This window comes from Vidua macroura, chromosome 16, assembly GCF_024509145.1.
Source record: "Vidua macroura isolate BioBank_ID:100142 chromosome 16, ASM2450914v1, whole genome shotgun sequence".
In the NCBI taxonomy this organism is placed as follows: domain Eukaryota; kingdom Metazoa; phylum Chordata; class Aves; order Passeriformes; family Viduidae; genus Vidua; species Vidua macroura.
The window spans coordinates 10,248,149-10,273,363 of NC_071586.1; the positions used below are offsets into that span (position 1 = coordinate 10,248,149).

The window sequence follows — 25,215 nt, forward strand, 5'->3', positions numbered from 1 at the left end:
CATGTATTACATGGTGAAAAAAGAATGGTTGTGTCCTTTGAAATGTTCACACACATTTTACCTTTTGAAATGTATAAAATATCAACACCCTATTGTTATCTCTTGGATTTAATAATGTAAATAATTAATTTTGCAACTGTAAGAGAAGAATTTTTGAGAGTAGATGTTTTATTGACAAGTATAATCAAACAGAATTAGTTGCCTAAATCCATCTTTTAAAAATCTGATTTGGCCTAGAGTTACTTTCAGAAGATTCTTGCCAATGAACCTTGTCTTCTCTGATCTGTGTGGAACCAGTGTGGAAGTGGGGCTGGGGCAGGATCATGCTGGGCTTGGCAGTGTGAGATTTAGGCAAAACATTCCATTCACGTGACGTTTAGGCGTTGTCCCTGTTTAGATACCCTATAAATATATACCTGACAAAACTCTTGTTCCTGTGGAGGGAACCTTTAATCTCCAGGGGAAGAAATTGTGGAATATCTCAGTTTTCATAAGAGAGATCATTTCTTGATGGGCCATTGCTCAGAGGTCTGTGACTGAGCCCTGCCTGTGGAAGTGCAGAGGACTTTGCTTTGAGTTCTCTTTGATACAGAGGCCTCTGTGATTGTTTAAGATCAGTATTTTCACTCTGTGTATGTGATTCATAACCAGTCTACATGATCTAAGAAAGGACCTCTATAAAATGATTGCTCCTGTGGGTAGAGCACACACAGCAGCTCATACCTTTGAATTTTTATAATATAAATTGCATCAGATAAAGTGAATGAATATGGAAGTTATCAAGTAAATAGGTACAATTTGTGAGCTCACACAATAGCATTAGATGGCTTCTCAATTAATCTAATTCCTTCCTGCTAAGTTTTCACCCATATTTCAAATTGCCCCCCTCCCATGCTCAAGAATGGCAGCATCTGCAGCAGGAAAAGATTAATATTGCTAAATAAAGTATTTAAGTGCTTTCAGATATCAATTAAAACAAGCTTCTAAAACAATCTAATATGTATATATCCCTTGTGAAGAAGTGATAAATTAGTCAGTGACTGACAGAGGTACAAATGCAGCCTCGAATTTGCACTGCAGTAATTACTTTTTTTTAATATCAGATAGTATGTGATTAAATACCCATGAGAAAATTAAATTTATGTGATGAATGGCTGTAGGATGAAGGTTAAGCTATTGTGAGAGCTGATACTGAGATGATTGTAGGAAAATATTACTTTAATTTATTTTGTTTCAAGAGATTTCACTCTATAAATTTGGACTGCCTTTTTTTTTCTGAAATAGTTATCTCATTTGGTTGATTAACAGTGAATACAACTGTTATCTGCCAAGTGGTAGCTTAGAGAATACTACACTGGCTTTATTGTACTACAGGTAATTAAATTCCATTAAAGTTTGTGGGCCTTTTCTTCAGGTGGTTGAAGTTTTAACAAACCGTCTGCTGCCTTTAGTGGGTTCGAGACTGCTGCCATCTTCTGTCTGTTCCTTATTTGTATTTATGTTTTCTAGGCAGCACAGCAAATAATTGAACTTCAGGAAGCAGCCCAAATAAATGCGGGATTGCAACCAACTAATCTGGGGAGGAACAACAGCTTACATGATATGAAGACTGTTGTCAAGACTTGGAGGAACAGGTTACCTATTGTGTCAGATGATTTATCCCACTGGAGCAGCATTTTCATGTGGAGACAGCATCATTACCAGGGTAAGTCTTGCCTGGTCCAGCATGCATTCATCATAGAATTTTCCAGACAACACATATGTTCTCGGTGGCTTGATTTTGATGAGTTGTAATTTTTATTCAATTTTCATTGAATTTTAAGTCATGTGTGTTGCTGTGTAAGGTGCTGCTCTCTGTATAACACCATTTCCCATGATGAACACTTCACGTTGCCTTTCCAGCCATTGTGACTGCATATGAGAACAGCTCCCAGCACGATCCCAGCTCCAACAACGCCATGCTGGGCGTCCACGCCTCGGCCTCGGCCATCATCCAGTACGGGAAGATCGCGCGGAAGCAAGGGCTGGTCAACGTGGCCCTGGACATCCTGAGCCGCATCCACACCATCCCCACCGTGCCCATCGTGGACTGCTTCCAGAAGATCCGGCAGCAGGTCAAGTGTTACCTGCAGCTGGCTGGAGTCATGGGCAAAAATGAGTGCATGCAGGTAGGGCAGCTTTATTCCTGAAGCTATTGTTGGAACTCGTGGGATTACAGGAGCCATCGGATGCATTGATCTGAACAAGCTGCCTGTATCCACAACAGGGGCTGAGTTGCCTTGGCCATGTTATACCCTGCAGGGAGTGTTGTTTTGAGTCATGCTGTCAGTCCAAAGCAGTTAATGTCCTCTTTGAAATGGATTCTGTGAATATATTAAAAATTAGCTGACCCAGATGTAAAGTGGGAGTAGGTTTTTTGAAATCTTACAAGATGGATAAATGGAAGGACTTTGAAAATGGCATTATTTGTAATGGGGAAAAAAATGAGTGTCTGACTCATGAGTGGTGGATGCTGTCAAACTAAAGTAAAATTGTATGTGTTGAAAAGGAAAAAGTGTGATTTTAGGCAAAACCCACTGGCATGTGGTTGACCAGTAAATGAACATTGTAATATAACATAATATAATTATAACATAGCCAAGGTGGAAAAATTACCTGCTAAATGTTGTCTGTAGTATTTGGTTTGCATAGGCCAGTGGAAACTTAAAACTGTCAGTCTGTATTTTTTAAAATCAAAATGAAATACTTGAAAGTCATGCTATTTAAATTTCAAGAGAATATTTTGGCTGTTGTTTTATGGCACATTCTTTTTAAAAAGCCTTTGCTTTTAAAAGACTTTTCTCACTAAGGCTTATTTAACAGGGTCTTGAAGTCATTGAATCAACCAATCTGAAGTACTTCACCAAGGAGATGACTGCAGAGTTTTATGCTTTAAAGGGAATGTTCTTGGCACAGATTAACAAGTGAGTATGTTGGCTGCAAGAGGCAGTAGCACACATCTGAAAAAATGCAGCTGAAGTATTCAATAAAGTATTTTTTGAGCAGAAAAGCCATTCCATATCTTTATACCAGCCTAAAATTTCTCTCTGCTGTGTAAGAAAGTAAAAGTATCTTTGAGCGTTCCTTTGCAGTTTGGAGATGTAATGATTGGTCCTATACCGAAGCCTTGTAGGACAGAAGTAGTAATGGTTTTGCTTTGCAGTGACAGGCATTTTACTATTCTGAGGAATATCTCTCTTTAATTCAATAAATAAGTATCTCATCAGTCAATTTTTTTTTGGTGATGCCAAAAAGACCCCTTCAGATTTCAAGAGCTCTTAGTGGGCATGGGATTTAATGACAATTTTGCTATGTGTTACATATGGGTGGAATAATTCCTTTACCACTGCATTGTGGCCACTTACAGAATGAAATCCATCAGATCTCAAGTACACTGCAACCTCACATAACAATTCAAGTCAGGAAATAATGAATATTTTCTTCTGTGGTTACAAGAGAGAATTTTAAATAGGCAGAATGCAATTACTTGGATGGAAGGTACAGTGGGCTTTTGTATGGTCACTGGCTTAATTGTAGTTGAGATATAAAGAGAAGAAAGTGTGCCTTCCCCATATTGTTAAATTTTTTTAAATTCTTCCAGAGAATTGTCTTCGTTTGTTCCTTCAGGATAAAATGGATAAAGGTTTCTGTTTAAAAACATGGTTCTGATGTACTTATGGTTTCTTAATCTTACCAGAAAACACACAAGCATTTTTTAGCACTACAGCTGAGGTCAGGAATTTAGGAAGGATTCAGTTAGGACCAGTGGCAGTGTTGAACCTGAAAATAGGACTGCTGATTGATTACCTGTGTGTCAACAAAACTGAAGTTAAAGGTCACCTCTGCTCCTACATCCTCCTGTGCTGCCCATTGGCTGAGCCAGGTGATAGAAACTATTTAAAAAAAAATCACCTCAGGTGTCAAGAGTGATGGATTGTAGAGTGGGAGAAAGGAAAACGGACAGAGAAGTCCTTTTTTTATAAAGGAGCAGTAGTGATACAAAGTCATCCATCAGGCTGTTGCTGGGCTGGTTCACTTCAAACCTTCATCCAGGGTGCAGGAAGCTTCTGAAAGCAAGGACATTAATGTAGCACAAAAACCAACACATGACAGACAAAGCTGTTTTCCTTTTTAGAGTTATGCTTCAGTGACTGGTCATTTAAATTTAGTATTATAATCCCCCAATCTAATATTGTTATGTTAAAAATACACTGCAGGTAATTTAAAAAAAGAGTCAAACAAGCATCATGTTACTTTCATATGGTTTATTTCAATGCTTATTGTGCAAGGGAGAAGTGATGCTCTTTCTGTTAATAAGGAGTCTTGAAATACTTTAAGTTTGTTCATTTTGGTAATGCTTATGGGAGTTTTCTCATCCTTTATTTTTATGCCTAAGAAGTAACATAGATTCAAGGGCTGTATATATATTGGGATGAATCATGCCAAATTTTGGACTTGTGACACTTGAGGAAACATGGAGAAAACCTCAGAAGTAACAAACAAATAATCTTTTGGTTACGCAGAACTGTGTGATTGTCCTCCAAATTCCTTCACTTTTTGTGTTGAAAAAGAGAAACTTTTACAGCTGTGGGGATGAGGAACTGACTGTTTCCAGAAAATGTTGATTGTAAAATTTTTCATAACTTCTCTGGAAAAGGAGTTAAGTAAGATGCTTTCCTCTAAAAGATAACTTAAATAACATCTTCCCAATGTTGCTTTGCTCCTTTTTTGCCCAGTGGAGCAGCATGTTTAAATGATTTTGCTTCACTCCCCTTGTGTTATCATTCTCTCTTCTTTCTCCCAGTTTCACTGCCTGGGTTTCCACTGCAGTGCACTGGGAGCTTTTAAAAATTTTTTAAGGGACTATGTGAGATTTTTAACACTTATGAAACTGTTTTCATGATGAAGCATTTACTTTTGTAGGTGCTGAAAGGAATTTAAGGAAAGCAATGACAAAGACTGCTTTAAGTAAAGCAATGACAAAACAGTTGTATGTTAAGTTAGAAAACTTAATAACTATTAAGTTAGAAAACTTAATATCACTGAGTATTAAGAAACTAATTGCTTGCCCTATCAGAAATCTGACTTGCACTAGCAAACAGCTACCAAATGATATAAAACTCATATTCCTGCTTGTCACCACGCAGGTCTGAAGAAGCAAACAAAGCTTTTTCTGCAGCTGTGCAGATGCACGACGTGCTGGTGAAAGCGTGGGCCATGTGGGGGGATTACCTGGAGAACATCTTTGTGAAGGAGAGGCAGCTTCACCTGGGGGTGTCTGCCATCACCTGCTACCTGCACGCCTGTCGCCACCAGAACGAGAGCAAGTCCAGGAAATACTTGGCAAAGGTAAGGTCTGGGTGGTAAAAAAAGAATTAGAGCTCCATCCCCTTGGGAAGGGCTGGGATATTGTTCAGCTCAAGTTTTTGCAATTAGAGAAAGGGTTACTGAGGGAAAGCTTTAATTTAGATGAAAGGGCTGTATGTGGTTGCTCATAACTCATTTTGGGATTTTTTATGTCAGTAGGGTGTTTGGGTTTTCCTTTAGATGTGGAACCTTTCTGTAGGAGGAAAAGGACAAATCACATCCAGCATTTCTACTACATAGTGTCTTGCAATACTTGCAAAAAGGCATCCTTTGGTGCTTTAAAAAGTAACATAGTTTGAGGTCTGTTTGTCATTACTATGGATAAATAATATTAATGTTTACCTAAGTATTGCATTTTATTCCAGATGAGCCTTTTTTGTAGTTTTACTCTGAAATTCAGCAAAGTTTTGGCCAAAAAAAGCTATTTGTGTTGTATGTTTCTCAGTTTAGGGATATTTAATCTCTCTTATGAAGAAAATTTAAAAAATGCTACCAGACCAGGGAAGACAATCTGTTCTGACCATGAAAAAAACACAGAAAATATTGTCTGAGATTAAAGGTGGCCTCAACAGCACTCTGAAGTTTATTATTCTCCCTGTCTGGTGGCATAATAGTTAATGATTTTTAGTCAGTGCTTAATATGTTTACATTTAAATTAAACTAGGGGTGGACAGTTAAAGTAATTAAGAACACCCAGAGAAATAATCAAGTTCTTGTATCAAGGTTCATTTATCTGAGTTGCATATTTTAGGTTCTGTAAAATTGCCTAAATTTTTATTCACACCCCCAGCCAAAACCCCAAATAATTTCTGGAATGCAGTCATGTTAATTTGATCTTTTCTGTCTTATTTCATAGTAAGGGGTACACTTAGATTTATTTTTTGCATCCTTTAAGTATTATTTCTGAGGGAAAAAATAGCATTGGCCAGGCACAATGAATGTAAGTTCTTGTCTCTGAGGCAGCTTTAACACTTTCAAGGACTCCACAGTCATTAATAAAATATCTCTGCTTTTGTGCATCATAGTGATTGATGTGTCTTAAATTTAAGCACTGAGAGAGCCTCTTAAAATTCTCTTCTAGGTTCTTTGGCTGCTGAGTTTTGATGATGATAAGAACACCTTGGCAGATGCTGTGGACAAGTATTGTATTGGTGTCCCACCCATCCAGTGGCTGGCCTGGATCCCACAGCTGCTGACGTGCCTGGTTGGCTCAGAGGGCAAACTCCTCCTCAACCTCATCAGTCAGGTACTGAAGATAATCTCTAATTCCTTATGGTCTGTAATCTTCATTTGTGAGGTGACACATGAATATTTTTAAAATCAAATTACAAAAATGTCAAGCTTTAAAAATGGTATTGTTTGCAACTGTTGATGTGTTAAAAATGGTATTTTCTGCCTTTAAGCAGGATATTTTGAATTTCAAAGTGAGTTTTACTTACTGAGATTAAAGCCAGTGAAATTGTATCCTTATTTGCATGAGGCATTATAGCTCTCCCTCTGGAATTCTATTTAATAGATTTTTGTGAATGAGGTAGAACACATAAAATACATAGGTAAAAATGCTTGTAAAGTAGGAGTAAAGAATGGTTAGCTTTTGTGGCTAAAGGGCAAACTCTCTCTGGAAGTGCTTTGGTGTTTGTTCATTCAGGTTGATATAAAATGGTTGTGAAGTCCCATTAATGCACAGGTGGCCATGGGAAGCTCTCACAATACCTGAATTCCAGGCCTACACTGCTCCACTGTTTCCTGGAAACTGGCACAGGACAACTGTTGTGCTGAATTCTTCACAGAACTCCTTTCTTTCCCTCCCCTCTTGATTTTTGAGATATGGAATTACTGACTATGCAGGTCCCTTCCAGTTCAGGGTATTCTATGGTCTGGTATTGCAATACCACTGTCTTTTCTGTATTTTCTGTCTTCTGGCAGAAAATACTCATTTCAACACTTTGTAGACACTTTATTTGTTGAGATCTGTATAAAATTTGTAGAAGTGAGTGTTTGCTCAGAATTCATACACTAGTTGGAGCTTAGACTTGTAAATATCACAGATACTCCTGTTTGTTTTGCCTTTAAACTTCAGGTCAACAGAAGAAGTGTGAAATCAAAAAATGCCATATTTTCTGTGTTACAGTTGTAAAACTCCACAATTCTCCTCAAATAACTTTTGAGTTACAGCATGAAGCATGTGTGTGTCAGGTTAGTGATCTGTCATAAATATCAGGTTACTGAATGCTTCAATCCCATTGCTATATTTCCACCACTTACCATATCCATTTGGATGGAGAAAGGATCTGTGATTTAGTAAAATTGTGGCTGAAGAAGCCACAAATGATGTCTTAAGATATGCTGTACTGCAGGTAGTATAGAAATGGTTTCTTTCCTTTAATAGATACTGAGATTTACAGATTTAAATGGGATGCTGAATGTCAACATCTCTTTAGGGTTGTTTTTTTTAATGGAAGCCATAAAATCCTGGTTTTATTTTTGGGTGCAGTTGGTATCCCCTTACATTAAGTGCCACAATTAGGTGGAGTAAAGTTACTCTCTAATGGGCTTTCTTATCAAGTATCGTGGAGCTTGCTGGGAATTGTGGCCTAATTTAAAGACTAACTGCTGTCATTATGTCTGTTTTTCTTCCATTATACACATGAGTAAGATCTTTGAGCTGGCCCAGCTGGAGCTCTGACATTATGCTGCTTTCAGGTTTATTAGGCAATATGATCTGGAAACCCTAATTAGGTAATGTCTTAACAGTGTGTGCAGGGAGCTACCAATTCATCCTCTTCAGGCTCCTGTTACTGAAAGAATCTTTAATTTCCATAAGCTGTTATTTAACACAAAGAGCTGATTATTCCTGAATTGGACTAATTTACCAGAGAATCTGTGTTGATGTGATCTGTAGTCAGTATTCCTTAACTGAGAAATGTGTATCTCCAAATAGGTGGGAAGAGTCTATCCCCAGGCTGTTTATTTCCCTATCAGGACCCTCTATTTGACCTTGAAGATAGAACAGCGAGAGCGCTACAAGAGCGGTGAGTTTGGTCCTCACGGAATTGTTTGGGCTCTTTGTAACTTAATTGTTAAGTTTCACTGGATGTTACAGAGAAAACTGATTCTCTAGAAAACATACAGACTTAGCAAGGCTAAGGAAGAAAACTCTTGATAAGCTCTGCTTGCATTGATTTGTTTCTGGGAAGTTAAACCTGCAGATGACTTGAGCTGTCTTGAATTTTCCTGTATAAAATACTCACCAAGAGGAGTTCCATCTCTTTTGTTCTCATGTCACCTTAATTACTGAGAATCACACGTTCTTCACTGGATGTTTATCTTGATAAATTTGTGGAGAAGCAGAAAATTCTTGGTTTATAAATACAAGAGAATGTCACAGTTTTCTAAGATTCTCTAGACTAATTTTCATTGGAAGCATGAACCATACAACGTTTAGTTTGTTTTCAAAGGAGCCACACTTGAAAAAATTCTATCTCCATAATAACTTCTTACGGTGAATTTTCAAGTAAAATAAGCATCTAAGATTACAGCACTAAAAGCAATGTTGGCTTTGAGAAATGTTTGGGAGATAGGAAAAGTATTCAACAACTTGCACAACAGCTCTTTTCCCAAGAACAAATCACATTTGGAATAGTTATGTCAAATGATTCCATAGAATTTAGTTGTTCTTTTGTCCCATATAATTTCCTGGGAATCCTGGGAGAGCTACTTGAAGAACTCTCATTTCAGTTCTGTGTTCTTTATTACAAAGTACATTGTTTATTTAATTGCCCTTTCCATTTGGGAATTAGTTCACTAAACTTCTTATAAAATTTGAAAGGGCACTAATTAAATAATGTTTTCTTTTTGTTTGGATACTCTTTTGCAGGAGGTGATACCCACATACCCTAATAACTTACTCTTTTCCAGCAATAGTAAAATATTTCCCTGTAGGTTCTGCCAAAAAACACTGCTGGGTGGGTGGGTTGTGTGAGTTAGTGGGGGTCATCTGATAAAGCAAAACTGCTTAATCACTGTCTGATGGAGTTGTCATGCTAGAGATGGTTTGTGCTAAAAGATACAGACTAGGAATACATAATTAATACTTAATGTAAATCTCAAGCAAATTCCTGGAACAATTTATTTTATTTCAAACAGACACATATCAAGTTGATGAAATGTAATTCTTTTTAATGTTCGCTTTTCAGATTCAGGACAACAGCAGCCAAGTTCAGTTGGAAATCAGTCCCACTCTGCCTCAGACCCCGGGCCCATCAGAGCCACTGCCCCAATGTGGAGATGCAGCAGGATCATGCACATGCAGCGGGAATTGCACCCAACCCTTCTGTCCTCTCTGGAAGGCATTGTGGATCAGATGGTCTGGTTCAGAGAGAACTGGCATGAGGAGGTATTTGGCTTCAATGCACCTTCCATGAATCTATGGATCATCTAAGGGAAAGTTAACTGCAAAATATTTACCCATCAAAGCATAACTGTTTGTTTTGATTAGTAAACTGATGTTTGTGGAACTGACTGTTCTGATTGGAGTTTGGATCTTGGTTATTTCTGGAAGCAGTACAGGATTTTTGCAGAACTGTTATGTGATGAATGCCTCTAGGATTTAAGCTGTTGCTCCTACTAACTGAAAATGTATATTCTTACACGAAGTCTCAGAGATAGCACTTTCCTTCTTGATCTGGTGGTCTGTGACAGGTGGTGATTATTACCTGAAATTTGCATTGCAACAGAGAGCAGATGGACCTGCCACTCTGCTGTTCCTTGCCTCTCAAAGTGTTGGACTACTGTTCTGTCTGCCTAGCACAGTGTTTATTTAAAGGTTTCCTCATATCACCTTTTTTTCATATGTCTCAAAATGTGAAATCAAAAAGTTACCTGCTGTTGAAAGAGCAAGTTGTCCTTTGTGAAGCAGCATTTCCCCTGCTCAGTTTGTTTGCAATGCTAATGGAATTCAGTGCTATCATTCTGATTGACCCTCTGCAGTTTAAGAGTAGAGTTTTAAGCAGATGTTTTTGAGAGCATAATTCTACTATATAAAATGCAGTGGGAATGAATATTTGGTGTCAAATCAGAAGGCCTATCTTCTGACTATTTTGTTTTTTCTGTTTTTCATTCATAGGTTCTCAGACAACTGCAGCAGGGCTTGGCAAAGTGCTACTCCGTTGCCTTTGAGAAAAGTGGAGCCGTTTCAGATGCCAAAATCACTCCTCATACACTAAATTTTGTCAAGAAGTTAGTCAGCACCTTTGGAGTAGGTCTTGAGAATGTCTCCAATGTGTCCACCATGTTTTCTAGTGCAGCCTCAGAGTCACTAGCTAGGAGAGCACAGGCAACAGCTCAAGACCCCGTGTTCCAGAAGTTAAAAGGCCAATTTACAACAGGTAAATGTTTAAAATTTTTTAAATGTTGCTTTTAATCTCAAGAAAATTTCTCTCCACAGTTCAGCTGTGAGGGCATTCTGCTTTTTTATTCTACTATCTTTCCTGAGAGAAAATTCAGAAAAAGGCACTTTTCTGTCATTCAGCAAACCTGAAATAGTTTTGTTCCTGTCTTTTGTGCAGTAATAAATGTAATTCAAGTGGAAAACAGACATCAACCTAGAGAATAAATACATTGCTGTATTTTTATTATTGAAAACCGTGGTTTGATCACATATGTGTTTAAAGATAAATTAGATTACTTCAGTGTAATATTTTTGCAATTTGAACAGAACTGCTAGCTGTATGTGAGGGACAGTAATGATCTCTGTCTCTCTATGATGCCAGAATTTAATGAAATTTTCACCCCAGAACTCCAAACTGATGATTTTATGTGAAGTCTTTCAAAACAGCTTACTTCTGATGAGTAAGACTACTTTAGTGTTTTGGGCAACTAGATTATAAAAATTCTATTGCCCACATTTTCATCACTGGTAAATTGAATCAATAACTTTAATCAGTTCTAATAAAAAAAGATACTTAAGGGAAGTAGCTTTTTTGCTTCATTCATTTTCTCTTAACTAGTGGTTACATATTTGAGTATCTGATCTTGATTTGAAATTCTAAGAAAAGCTCATTTACAAGCTGGATTTGTTTGGTGAAATGTGTTAAGGCCACACAGCTCATACATGACAAAGTGACACTGATTGGCATTGATGTTTTGGGTTGCCAGAATTTTGAGTTTTGCATAAATTCCTTGGTTTTTCTTTAAATGTAACTGAGAGTGTTTGTCAAGTAGACTTGGGGTGTTTTTTTAAGCATTTTGCAGATAATATTGTGAAAATAAGGGAACTGATGGGAATCCTGTGAAAGTAACTGAGCTGTAGAAGTGACCTACATATCTGGTGCACGCCGTGCTTTGCACGATGTCCTTTCTGAGGCACAGCAGTTGCATGACAGCAGATAATGAAAGTCCTGAACCATATGATTAAATTTTTACTGGATGAAGTGTACTAGGGAGAGAAATGGAAGTAGAAACACCTTGTGTGTCTTTAATGGGAGCGTGCAGGGGGAAAAAAATCATTGGATAATGATTAATGGGGTGAAATCTCACCAGTCCAAGTGCTGGATTCTGTACCTAGAACTGAGGAATAATGGCAGGTAGAGGTGTAAATGGGGAGAGGAGAGGCTGGAGAGCAGCCCTGGCTCAGGGATCTGGGGATGCTTGTTGTAGATCCCTTCCAGCTGAAATGCTCTACATTAAATACAAGTTTGGACTTGATTTTGATTTTTAATAATGGTTTATAGTCTTTACATTGCAACAGTGGTATAGCCACTTATTTATTGCTGTAAGTGTTGTTGATATGCTTGGTTGGATTTGAGTTAGTTTTGGTCTGTCACAGCAGCTCCTACTTCCTTTCCTGTGAGCATCAGAGAGCTCTGGGGTTTCCAAGGTGTAAAAGAAAAGTAAATACAATACCAGACTACAGTCTGCAATATCTGAAGTAATATTTCAAAACATTTCTAGAGAAACATTTAAGGAAGTTTAATTATGATTCAGTAACAACTTTTAGTTAAAAAGTGGAGAGGATTTCCAGTATTTTTTATGCTGTTTTTATTTTATGCATATCTTTGTGATATATAAATGGCTGTTAAGGTTTTCAGATGTTCTCTCTTAATTAAAGAATTATATGGAACAACATATAAACCAAAGTATGACATAGGCCTGGTGATAAAAATCATGTAAAGTCATCAAATGCAAAGTGTTTCTTAGTAAACTTCAGTTAAATAACAGTAATTACTTTCTTTTTTTTGAAGATTTCATGTTTTATTTTTCAAGTACGATGAAATATGAATGTCTGCAGGATACATGTAATTATTTTGCGTAGTGCTGGATTAGATTTTATTTTAATCCGTTACATTCAGTGTTTTAATTTACAAATTAAATGTGGGAAAACAGAAGAAATTAAACCAATCAGCATACTTAATAATTTCTGTAATTTAATTCATTATGCAGAAAATGAAAATAAGTTTTTTATTGATTTTACAATAACAATAACACATATGTAAATAACTGAATAGGATTGCAATTACTGTACTGAAAATTGCAAGTTTTTTTTTTACCATTACAAGAAACCAGTTGTAGAATGTGCCTGATGTGTCCTTCTGTCACACCACAATGTTCATGTTTGTTTTTCCCGTTCTGAGTACCAGTTGCATTTGGATGATGGACAGATAATTACAGTGGTTGCCTTTCATTTCAAAAGTGTCCAAGCTAAGGAGCTGTCTTGGAGTAAACTTTTTGTCAATTATTCCCAGATTAATGTTGACAGCTATTTTTTATAGACACTTTCAGCAGGGTTTGGTTCTATCAACATCAGAGTTGTATTTTGATTCCTGTTTGGAGCCACTGGAGACTCTCACACCATTTCTTATATTCTGAATTCTTTGTCTGTAGCAGTCTGGACTGTTGGAACTGTGATAGGTCATCTTTATCTATCCTAATGTTATATTATAAAAACAAATTTTACTTTGAATTTTTTTTCTAGAACTTCAAATGCATAGTTCTTTGACCATCTGTTCTTTGTTCTTTCCTTTTCTGCTAAACCTTTTGACATCAAAGAAAAGAAAATGCTGAAAAATGCTCCCTTTGAGAGCTCTCTCAGCAGTGAAAGCAGCAGAAAAGCTGCCTCAATTGTCCTTTTCTGGGCAGATGATAGTTTAGAGTTTGGCTCAGCTTCTTTCTGCAACCATCTCTCCTCTCAAGCTGAATATGAATGGAGAGCTCCAAGATACCCTCTTGAAGGGCATGGTAATTTCCTTGAGACTTTGTCCCCCGGCACAATGAATCCTTCACTGTGCATGGTAGTTCTGCAGTCAGGAGGAAGCTCTTGAAACCCAAGTGTGGCTCTGAACTGTTAGGAGGGGGCAGGGGGAAGAGCTCTGCTCATTTTCAGCCTTTTTAAGGATTTTTTTTTTTTCCCCTTTTGCTCAAGAGTGAACATAGTGTGCTTTGGTAGCTCTTTCTTTGCTTCCATTGTAATTTTTAGATAACAGGGTGTTATCCAGGAAATCCAGATGAAGAGATGGATATTTGACCTTGGTGTCTGGTCTATGCAGTCTTGGTTTTCTGGAGCTGAGTGATAAACCAGAAGTCCTGCTCCATATTTCTGCTTTCCTATCACTGAGATTTTTAATCTTTATGGGTTTCTACCAAAACTTCTTGTGAGATTGGAAAGAAGTTTTGGGAAGTAGAGTATATAAATGTTTGAATAACAACTTCAAAACCAAGACAGCACTTCAATTTTGGAGAATGCTTGGATCTTCTTCATGGGCATAAAGAATTGTCCTGCTCTGTGCAGAAAAGCTTACAACTCAGTCCTCAGGGACATCTTACATGATGGGTGTCTTGGCTTTTTAGCTAGAGATCCTGGAGATGTGAACCTTTAATCGAATCAGGCTTTTCCTATGGTCAGAATAATATTAAAAATTTTCAAGTGAACTGTTTCTTGCTCTAAAAGCATTAATAGCCTGTTGTCTTTGATCAGAACTATTTTCTTCCAGTGTAGCAGAAGGGTTTTTTTAATATAGTTCCAGAGTCTTAGTTTGGAGGTATTCTTTGTTTTCTTAATGCCATGTTAATGTTGTGTAGGCCAAGGGGACTGGGGGGCACAGAGGGTTTGATACTCTAATTTTGCTACCTCAAGTATGTTTTTTGGTGTTTCTTCCTGAGGAATGATGGTACAGCCTTCAATCAAAGTCTGTTAAGAGGCATCAGGATTTTTTTAGGTCTGTCTCACTGGGGAGAAGACTGTGCCCCATTTCTCCTTCCATTGAGAGTGGCAAGAGACTTCAGCAGCATTGAGAAGAGAGAGCAAACTGCTTCCACTGCAGTCTGTGCCATGGCCTTCTGTGAAAATCCCCATTAAGGATGAGGGGGGAAACTTCCCATCCTTTTTAGGAACAAGTGGTGCAAGTAGTGAGCTACTTCAGACCAGTGTGTGTTAGCTTGAAAAAGGTGTTTTCCAGTACTACTGAAGAAATGGATTTTTTTTTTAAACAAAACCACTGTTTATATAGATTGAGATGTCTGCAAAGCAGAGAGACTTTGTACACTAATAATGTTTGGTCTTGTATTTCCCTTTCTTCCAGCTGAAATGATTTTTCTTCTCAGATGGGCTCTCTGTGACATGAGCAGAAAGACTAATTGAACTCTCAGTGTTTCCCATCTGCCACTGGGAAACAAAAGAACAACAAAAATCCTAAAATAGGCATTCAGCAAACTAGAGCTGCTCTTGTGGTGAACTGAGTGACTTTTTTTTGTAAGGAAAATATATTGATGTGTGTTTTTACCTCTTGGCTGATTCACATTAGCACAAAAACTAGTTGCAGTTTGAGGGTACTTTCCTGCACTTCAGAGATTCGGGAGATAAATGATGCAATAATTTTGTCACTTTGATGAAATGATTTACTCCCCCTGCTCACTAGAGGGTAGGCTTGGGATTTTAATAAGAGTGTTTTACAGTGATATTGCAGTAGATGCACTGCCCACAGCAGGCAGAAAAAGAAAAGGGAATATTACATCCATAAATATGAAACTGTATTTTTCATTATAGACTTTTTTCCTACAGAAGTGGGAAGGATTTTGTATGAGCTGTTTTTTTGCTCTGTTTTAGGCTGGTAAACTTAGGTCTTTCACTGACAGATTTTAGCATATCAGTTTATTGTGGATAAACAGTGAAATATGTTGGGTTATATGTTCTCTGATATTTATTTAGGTAGCAGAACAGCAAAATGAAAGCAATCCTAAGGTGCATTGTTTTCTTTGGCATTAGAGTCGTGGATTAAAGAAAATAACATAGGAGAGTGTATGTGTAGAATGACAGGAACTCTGCTGGCTAAATGAATATTTTAAGTTGTTTTTAGGAGTAAGTCTTTTGGACGATCAGAGTTTTGAGTGATTTAATTGTGGTTGAAAAAACTTTTATAATGCAGTAATTGCTGTGTGCACATACTTAATTCACTCTTGGCACACTTGCAGGCAGATGCTTGTAGCATATTTATGTGGTCAAATTTTCTGAGCAGCGCTCATGTTTGGTTTTTGGTATATTTGTCAACTTAGGAAAATATTGAGTGTATATGACATATTGAAATGAAGGTTCTGCAAGAAAATTTAAACTAATTTTTAAGACTTAATTTTCCATTGTATTGAATAATACTGAAGATTCCATTCTGCTCTAGCTGCAAATCTCAGAAATACTGAATTGTCATTCTCTGGTGTTTTTCAGTTGCTTTTTCACTTGAGACATGTTGAGCTTAAAACAGCATCTTCTAGGGAGTAGACATGAGTTAAAAATTCAAGTCTGTTGGTTGACTTGCACAGTTTGGGATGCCATAACTAATGAGGTTTACAGAGAGTAGTTTGTCTTCTTATCCAAGTGTGTTTAATCTTTCATTGTTGTGGCACTGAAATGCTGAGCCATCATTTCACGTATGTAATTTATTCATTTTCCCTCTTTTGGGAAATTCGAAGACATTTATTTATTTATTATTTGCTTTGTCTGAAACTGTAGTGAGAGCAGTGTTGGGAAGATGGTGTTGGTGTGGCCCAGAAAATGCTCAGTATTGCAGTGATTCCTGTTACAGAATTACTTGCATAATGTACTGAAGTCCATATAGTGACCTTGTGAAAGTTCCTTCTTCACCTGCATGTGGATTAAAGGAGATATTCTCACTCTGTGATACTCTTGACATTGCAGTGGAAAGAGCAGGCTGTTGCATGATATTGTCATTTTTCTTGGGCTGCTGTGGCTGTTCTTCCTGTAGTGTCTTTCAATTGTTGTCTAAGATAGGAAAGAATAAGAATTTTCTTGCAACTGAGAAAAGAATAGTAATAATAACAATTTTATTGTTTGTCCTGCATTTCCTCGTGGATTCTATGTTGTATCTTCAACTGGGGCTCTTTCATCCATTTTAGGAGTAAAAAGTCTCTACTGATTTTAAATAAATAAATAAATGGTTTGTAATTAAACAGGTAGAAAATTATAGTGCTATAAAGTAAGCCTACTTCTCCTCTTTCACTAAGTGGTCTGATGTAATAATTCAGAGTTTTACTGTTTTTTTTTTTTCTATGCAGTATGTCTGGTTGCAGTATATAGAGAATTCAATACAGTAATAGTATTTAAATTTTTCACTATATGCTTTTCAATGTTTGTGTGGCTGTAAAACAGGAAAATCTTAGGAAGTTTGTTATGTACTAAATAACAGAATATTTTAGAGTTGTATACAGAAAAGAGGTAGCAGATTCTGACAGGTTTAAGTTATTGTTCTATATAATGCTAGGACTTTGCAAAAAGCTTTTCTATAGAAAATTGAAATACTCAACAGAGCCTGTATTTTAGAGGCAGTTCAGGTTCAGCTTAGCTGGGGGTGTGTGTGTTTGGTTTGCACTATTGAATTGAGTAATTTGTGTTTGTTTGGCTTTTTTTTCCAGATTTTGACTTCAGTGTGCCAGGGTCAATGAAACTCCACAACCTTATCTCCAAACTAAAGAAATGGATCAAAATTCTGGAGGCCAAAACTAAACAGCTTCCAAAGTTCTTCCTCATAGAGGAAAAGTGCCGCTTTCTAAGTAACTTCTCAGCTCAAACTGCTGAAGTAGAGATACCTGGAGAATTCCTTATGCCAAAGCCAACACATTACTACATCAAGATAGCAAGGTAACCTAAAGATTTGCTTTGGTAGCTGTAGTTCTGAAAACAGAGAAGGAAATTAAAGCCCTCTCCATCCATCCATCCATCCATCCATCCATCCATCCATCCATCCATCCATCCTCTCTGCAAAAGTAGATAGATACTTTATAGTAGATAAATATTTCATATATGTGTGTTACATATATAGTCAAACTTTGATGTAAGACCTTTTTAATTTACCCCCTTTCAATAATTTTACATTTGATCACTAAACACCTGCACTGTTCAGAGCATATTTGGTTTTCTTGTACGTTGCTGTAGGTTGAGAACTGTGCTTTTATTGTCATCACTAGAGATCCTGTCGTTCAAAACACTTACAAAGCTGTCTCCAAATGCTCCTTCGTGGCAGGTTCATGCCCAGGGTGGAGATAGTGCAGAAGCACAACACGGCCGCTCGCAGGCTGTACATCCGCGGGCACAACGGGAAGATCTACCCCTACCTGGTGATGAACGACGCCTGCCTGACGGAGTCGCGCCGCGAGGAGCGCGTCCTGCAGCTGCTCCGCCTCCTCAACCCCTGCCTGGAGAAGAGGAAGGAGACCACCAAAAGACATTTGTTTTTCACAGGTACCGCAAGTAGAGAGATCTGTGTTGTTTTTAAATGTAAGTTGCGCTCAAAGGTTATAATGGCTGGAGATTTTTTGAATATTCAGAAGGTAAATTCACATCTGTCTGGGTGATTAGTCTTGTCTGGAGCTGTAGCACCCCTCTGGAGGAGTGCAGCTGATTGCATGGGATTTGGGGTGTTTTTAGAAATGCTTATGTGCCTTGCTTATGATATCAAGTGCACTTGTGGATATTTAAGGCAGAGATGCCCACTGGGCCTGTTGGTGTGGAAATGAGCGTTGAAGTATGGGAAATACAATGGGAAATACAACATTTAGAGACAGCAGAAGAGGGACAGAACAAAGCCTTTTCTCCCCAAGTTGTGATATACAAATAGTGAATTTCTTTTACCTCTTCCACATAACACAGAAGAAATAATTTTTCTTTTTTCTGCTGAATTTCATCTAAACAAAATATTACCCTCTTTCCTAAAGGTAAAGAAAAATAGGAAGAATGATGAATGCTCAATTTTTTTTCCTAAAATACCATTGATATTTTTGTTAAGATAAAAGAAGACCCTACTGTAATTCTTTTTTGCCTGAGCTTGTAAATTAGTTATGAGCATAGAATTAAAGTTTTCTGTTGATAGGCTCCAGTTGATATTGGGGTTGTGTTTTGAGGGCTGGTGTGCCAGCATTTGGGCTCTGGATGAACTCAGCTTTGCTTTGCTCTCTCTGCCCCGCCCCTGCGCAGTGCCGCGGGTGGTGGCGGTGTCCCCGCAGATGCGGCTGGTGGAGGACAACCCCTCCTCGCTGTCCCTGGTGGAGATCTACAAACAGCGCTGTGCCAAGAAGGGCATCGAGCACGACAACCCCATCTCCCGCTACTACGACCGGCTGGCCACGGTGCAGGCTCGGGGCACGCAGGCCAGTCACCAGGTACCACGGCAGGGGTTAACCCAGGGCTGTCCCCTGCACCCTGCCCTGCCCTGCCCTGCATCCTGCCCTGCCCTGGGCAATTCCATCCAGGGCTGTCCCCTGCACCCTGCCCTGCCCTGGGCAATTCCATCCAGGGCTGTCCCCTGCACCCTGCCCTGCCCTGCCCTGCACCCTGCCCTGCCCTGGGCAATTCCATCCAGGGCTGTCCCCTGCACCCTGCCCTGCCCTGCCCTGCACCCTGCCCTGCCCTGGGCAATTCCATCCAGGGCTGTCCCCTGCACCCTGCCCTGCCCTGGGCAACTTCATCCAGGGCTGTCCCCTGCACCCTGCCATCCCCATGACAGCTTCATCCAGGGCTGTCCCCAGGACCCTGCCCTGCCCTGGGCAGCTTCATCCAGGGCTTTCACCAGCACCCTGCTGTGGCCATTCCATCCAGGGCTGTCCCCTGCACCCTGCCCTGCCCTGCCCTGCACCCTGCCCTGCCCTGGGCAACTTCATCCAGGGCTGTCCCCAGCACCCTGCCATCCCCTGGGCAACTTCATCCAGGGCTGTCCCCAGCACCCTGCTGTGGCCATTCCATCCAGGGCTGTCCCCAGCACCCTGCCATCCCCATGGCAGCTTCATCCAGGGCTGTCCCCAGGACCCTGCCCTGCCCTGGGCAAGTCCAACCAGGGCTTTCACCAGCACCTTGCTGTGCCTCGGCAAATTTCTCTCAGTGCTTCTTCAGAATTTAGGAAGCTCATTATGTACTAAATAACAGAATATTTTAGAGTTTAGAAAAGAGGTAGCAGATTCTGACAGGTTTAAGTTATTGTTATATATAAAGCTAGGACTTTGATAAAAGGTTTTCTGTAGAAAATAGAAGTATTCAGCAGAGCCTGTCTTTTAAAGGCAATTCAGCTTAGCAGGGATGTGCATGTTTGGTAGATGTCATTAGATGTCAGATGCATGGTGCATGGGTACTGATTGGATTTTTTGCATGTATTTTGATTTTTCATAGTGAGAACTCTATATCTCTTCAGAGTTTTAGGTGATCTTGGAATGATTTTATTAAAAAAAAGCTGTATTGCTGGAAGTTGTTTTGAGTAAAAGCAACTGAAAACAGGCAGGGTGCTGATTGATTTTTTTTTTTTTTTTTGCTCTCTTATATAGTGCTTTAAAAATAATTAATTGACAGCATGGGAAGCAGCATTTCTAATTTACATAAGCAGCTACAGCATGGTATGTGAGGCAGGCTTCCTATGTTCTTCTAATATTTCTCTTAAAATTGCCAGTGGATCCATTCATCTAAGCTAAACAGAAGCAGTTGGACAATCTCACCTAATAAATTAAGTACTCAGAAAGAACAAAGCTCTCTGTCTCTGTGACCTCCATCAAATAACCAGTATAAGGTGGTTTTATGTGTTTTTTTTCTTAGTGCAAATTCATACATAAAATGCCAGTCCCATTCCTAATACAGCTATTAAAACATACACAGTAGATATGTATTACGGATGTAGTTTAAACAATTGTCTCAAACTGTCTTTGTTACAAAATAAAAATGGAAGTGCTATGTAACATTTGTTTCTATTTTCAGAATTCTTACATTTGAAACTTTAACAGCCTTTTAATTGAACTCAACATGACTGTCATGCTTTCTGGTGTAACAGAACAGATCCTTCTTTTTCTAACTAATTAGGCCTAGTATATGCTATAGTAATTAAATATTTTGGTGGATTTTTTTTTGCTTTTCCTAAAATGAGATACAGCAATTAAAAGCAGATTGGTAGTTGTTTTAGGTCGATTTGTCTGTTGCTAAGAAGTGCATTAAAAATGCCTTTTTCCAACTAACCCTTTTGCTGTGCAGGTTCTCAGAGACATCCTGAAGGAGGTGCAGAGTAACATGGTGCCTCGCAGCATGCTCAAGGAGTGGGCTCTGCACACCTTCCCCAACGCCACGGATTACTGGACCTTCCGGAAGATGTTCACCATCCAGTTAGCCCTCATTGGCTTTGCAGAATTCATCTTTCACTTGAACAGGCTCAACCCTGAGATGCTGCAGATTGCCCAGGTATGCTTCAGTTTGCTCATTCTCTCCTCTTGGATCAGATGGATATTTGCACTGTGCTTTTGAAATGAGTCAAAGTTCAACATAGATAATTAACAGTGCATTTCAGTAGGCTTTTTATTTCTGTGTGATTGCACATCCTGTAGGGAGTACTTTAACCTGCAGTCCCCATGGACATCAACTCTGCCCTCTGTGGTGAGAGTTTAGAACTTTGTGAAATAGTTCTTAGATATTTGAACTCTTCATGTAAATGACTGATAACTCTCTTTTTAGTCTTCTTTCTAATATATTGCTTTCAAATTATTCTTTCAATATATTGCTTTAATACCTTTGTATTAAATCAATTAGCTATAAGAAAAATAAAATATAGAGCTTCATTTTCTTAAAAGGGCTGTACCCCTTTTTAAATACCATTCTCTTTTGAGCATATCCATCATTACGACTAGTGTTAATCAATATTTTTCTGTTTTAACTCAATATTTAAAATGATGTTTGCCACCTTAAAAAAGAGCAAAGGTGGTATTTATTAAAGTCTCCATGTCATTTTAATGTATGGAGAGCTATAGTCTGTAGAGCAATTAGGATTTTTTGATCCCTCTGTCAAGTGTTCAGCTGTTTACCCACAGTGAACCTTGGACACTGAATGTTGTCCCAGAGGTCTATTGGCAGTGAGTCCATATAGATCAGGATCCAGAGGCATCTATTCCTTAAGTTTGGTATTACATGTGTTTAGTAAAGGGTTTGGACACAACATTTTGAGAGAAATACCTTTGTGCATGCTATTATTTATAACTTCATTGCTCAGAAGTTGTTTGGCTGAACGAGTGAAAAGTACTGTTGGAACTCAGCAATAACAGACACAAAAACCCAACTCTTTTCGTTCCATGAACGAAAATCAGTTCCTTTAATTGCTTTTGTGCATCTTTCTGTTACACCCAGGACACTGGCAAGCTCAACGTGGCGTACTTTCGCTTTGACATTAACGATGCCACTGGAGATTTGGACGCCAACCGTCCGGTTCCCTTCCGGCTCACCCCGAACATCTCGGAATTTCTCACCACCATCGGGGTGTCGGGGCCCCTCACTGCATCCATGATTGCAGTCGCTCGCTGCTTTGCACAGCCAAACTTCAAGGTTTGTAAACCTTTTTTGCAGGTTTGTATTTGACAATTTATAAACAAAACAGCACTTTTTTGGTGAAGGTAGGAACTGAATGATGGTGCAGATTTGTTTAAAATTTTACCCTGAGGTCATCACAAAGGCCAGCTGAAATGTTGGAAGTGTTTGGAAATGTTTTATGTTATGTGTAAACGTTTAATTTGACTTTGGACATGTAAAAGGTTGCTTTAGAAGCTTGAGACTGTTGGAGTTGGCAAATTAATACCAGTTACTCAAGTCAGTGATGAGAAAAAATACGAAAGTATTCGTTGCAGGCATTTCTTTTTCATCCAAGGCTAGAACTGGCCTCTAAAACATAAATGTGTATATATATTAGATACATATGTGTGGATGTTGTAGTCAGTGTTCTTTCCCTGTGTAGCAGAAAATAATATTCCCTGAGAGTGTAATGACTGCAATAAAACCCTCCAGCTTTTCAAAGTACTCCAGATCTTTCCCTAAGACTTCTGTCTGTGTGTGTGGTAAAAGCCATGAATTTAGTGGAGTAATTTAAAAATAGGATGTACACAACTATATCTGTGTATCAATATCTTAATATATGTTATTAATTTCTGTAGGAGTCATTGTGTTGTGTTTTTGTAATGGAAACTTTTTATGAAAAGAAATAAAATTTGGAGAGGAAATAATAAAATGTTTGGAAGCCACGCTCACCTTGAAAAGTCTGAAATTGCAATGTGGCACCAAAAGTGTCAAAATACTGTCAACTAAAATCTAGTTACAATTCTGTGATCTGATAGAACCCGATCATTCTGTGGATTAAGTGCAATAATCTGATTTTTCTTCTTCATATAGGTGGATGGCATCCTAAAAACTGTGCTAAGGGATGAAATCATTGCATGGCACAAAAAAACCCAAGAAGACACCTCCTCTCCACTGTCAGCAGCTGGGCAGCCCGAGAACATGGACAGCCAGCAGCTGGTTTCTCTGGTTCAGAAAGCTGTGACTGCCATCATGACTCGCCTCCACAACCTCGCCCAGTTTGAGGGAGGGGAAAGCAAAGTCAACACTCTGGTGGCAGCTGCCAACAGCCTGGACAACCTCTGCCGGATGGACCCCGCCTGGCACCCCTGGCTGTGACTTGAAGCTTTCAGTAGTTTGACCAGGGAGTTTGTTGGTTTTGTTTTTGTTTTTGTTTTTGTTTTTTTTTTTTGTTTGTTTGTTTTGGTTTTTTTTTGTATTTTTTATTTCCTCCTGTTGTTTGTGCTGTGAGCCATATTTTGTGTTAAGAAAATGTGAAAAAAACTTTCCAGATGACAGCTTACCTGTCACACTGTGCTTTGTCAGTTTTTATTCTAGCTGTGTTTACAGTACTATGGCATTTTTACTGGTTTTAATTTCACAGGGAGACATTGCCTCCTGTTTAAGCGGTTGATATGCAACAGCAGCTTTTGCAAATAGATTAAAATGAAGAGAGAAAAATAATATACAGAAAAATCTAATTTTTATGATGAAGACTATGAAACTAGCATTGTTAGATTTAGGGTCTGCCATTCCTAATAACCTGCAGTATATAAATTTTTATACAATAGTAATTACTAAAAAGAAAGAAAAATACAGTAATCCCAGTTACTGAGTTTTCCTTCTTGAAATTTTACTTAATCACTCTCTCTTCGTAATGCCAAATTGAAGGCACAGATAAATGCTCTTAACTTTTAAGTTTGCTTCAAATTTACATGAGCAATGTTGCTTTGTACAGACAATTTTGTACCAAATGTTATAGAGGTGAGATTTTGTTAGGCACTGAGAAAATGATGATCAAATTGTGCTGACTTTTCCTGGAGCACAAGCTATGTACAGTAAAAGTGTAAACCATTTAGAGTATTTGGTTTAGTTGTGGACAGTGTTTGGGGAGAAGTTTATAAAAGGATGGAAAAGTCATCCTTTGATACCTGTATTTGTCTGTAATAGAGAAAAAATGAAATCTTATCAAGATCTCTTTACTGTTTAGAATTACAGTAGCTTCTTTAGAATGAATCTGTTCCTTTGTAATTTAAGAAGAAAAGCAGTTTAATGTTTCACTTGTCTTTCTGTTGTGTTAGCATTTTTATAAAACTTCAGTGTTGAGAATGTTAAATTTGTACAGAGTGACTTTTTTCCAAATAAATATTTTATAAAATTCTCTGTGGTATTAATTTTATTTATAATATTTTTAATATTATCCTATGAGTATGATTTTGCTTCATTGTATGGTGGATGAATCAAGCATGGCCCTTCATTCCCATGCTTGATGCTCCTTTTGTATTAAAGAGTATTGCAGTATTGCTCTATGGTACTATGTTCAAGGGGAAGCTCAAATAAATGAGTGCTAAGGACTATATAAGGATTTGGAAAACAAACATCCTTTTTTTTTTTTTTTTTTGCAAAGACTTCCTTATCAAAATCATGTTGGCAAGAATAATCTTCTTGTAAAACATAGCACTTCCTGCATGTGTCACAACACACTCTGTCTGCAGTCATTCACAACTGAGCTCAGTGCTTTCATGACTTGAAGGGAATTGTTGCCTTCCCTTTATTGAAGATTGTAATATTTGCAGCTGTGAAATACAGCACACACTGCACAGAGGAGATGCAGGATCATTTCTTATTTGCACATCTTGGATATGTTTGAGAGATGACAGCATTCCCTGACAGGAAGTCATCAGATAATTCAGCCACTTTTCTGTCCATGATAGAAATCTTAATGGGAAAACGTGAATGTGAGTTAAGAGACAAACTTTGTTGTCTTTAGATTTGTGACATCTCTCTTGCTCGTGGCATTGTCTCAGATATACTCCTGAAAGAAGACTTGGGCTGTGAGGGAACAGAGAGTTGTTTTAATGAGTTCCCTGATGGTGTTAATGTGCAAATGTTAATACCTGGTTCTCTTCTTTCACGAGCATATGCTATGGATGCACCTCAACTTGTGAGAAGGCTTACACAGTCTT

The 25,215-nt window shown here is 38.3% G+C and overlaps 1 protein-coding gene across 1 annotated transcript in view; it reads left to right on the top strand.

Annotated features, from left to right (window-relative positions):
* The window catches only part of TRRAP (transformation/transcription domain associated protein), a 73,248-nt gene extending 49,825 nt beyond the window's left edge, over positions 1-23,423 (top strand). Inside the window, exons 58-71 of the mRNA XM_053991922.1 lie at positions 1,510-1,705; positions 1,903-2,168; positions 2,863-2,963; positions 5,187-5,388; positions 6,488-6,652; positions 8,348-8,438; positions 9,603-9,802; positions 10,532-10,793; positions 17,323-17,548; positions 17,931-18,148; positions 18,881-19,065; positions 20,912-21,115; positions 22,052-22,246; positions 23,084-23,423. Of these exons, the coding sequence (XP_053847897.1) occupies positions 1,510-1,705; positions 1,903-2,168; positions 2,863-2,963; positions 5,187-5,388; positions 6,488-6,652; positions 8,348-8,438; positions 9,603-9,802; positions 10,532-10,793; positions 17,323-17,548; positions 17,931-18,148; positions 18,881-19,065; positions 20,912-21,115; positions 22,052-22,246; positions 23,084-23,368 (2,796 nt within the window). The 3' untranslated portion in view covers positions 23,369-23,423. The remainder of the gene's footprint in view (positions 1-1,509; positions 1,706-1,902; positions 2,169-2,862; positions 2,964-5,186; positions 5,389-6,487; positions 6,653-8,347; positions 8,439-9,602; positions 9,803-10,531; positions 10,794-17,322; positions 17,549-17,930; positions 18,149-18,880; positions 19,066-20,911; positions 21,116-22,051; positions 22,247-23,083) is intronic.
* The last annotated feature ends 1,792 nt before the right edge of the window (positions 23,424-25,215 follow it).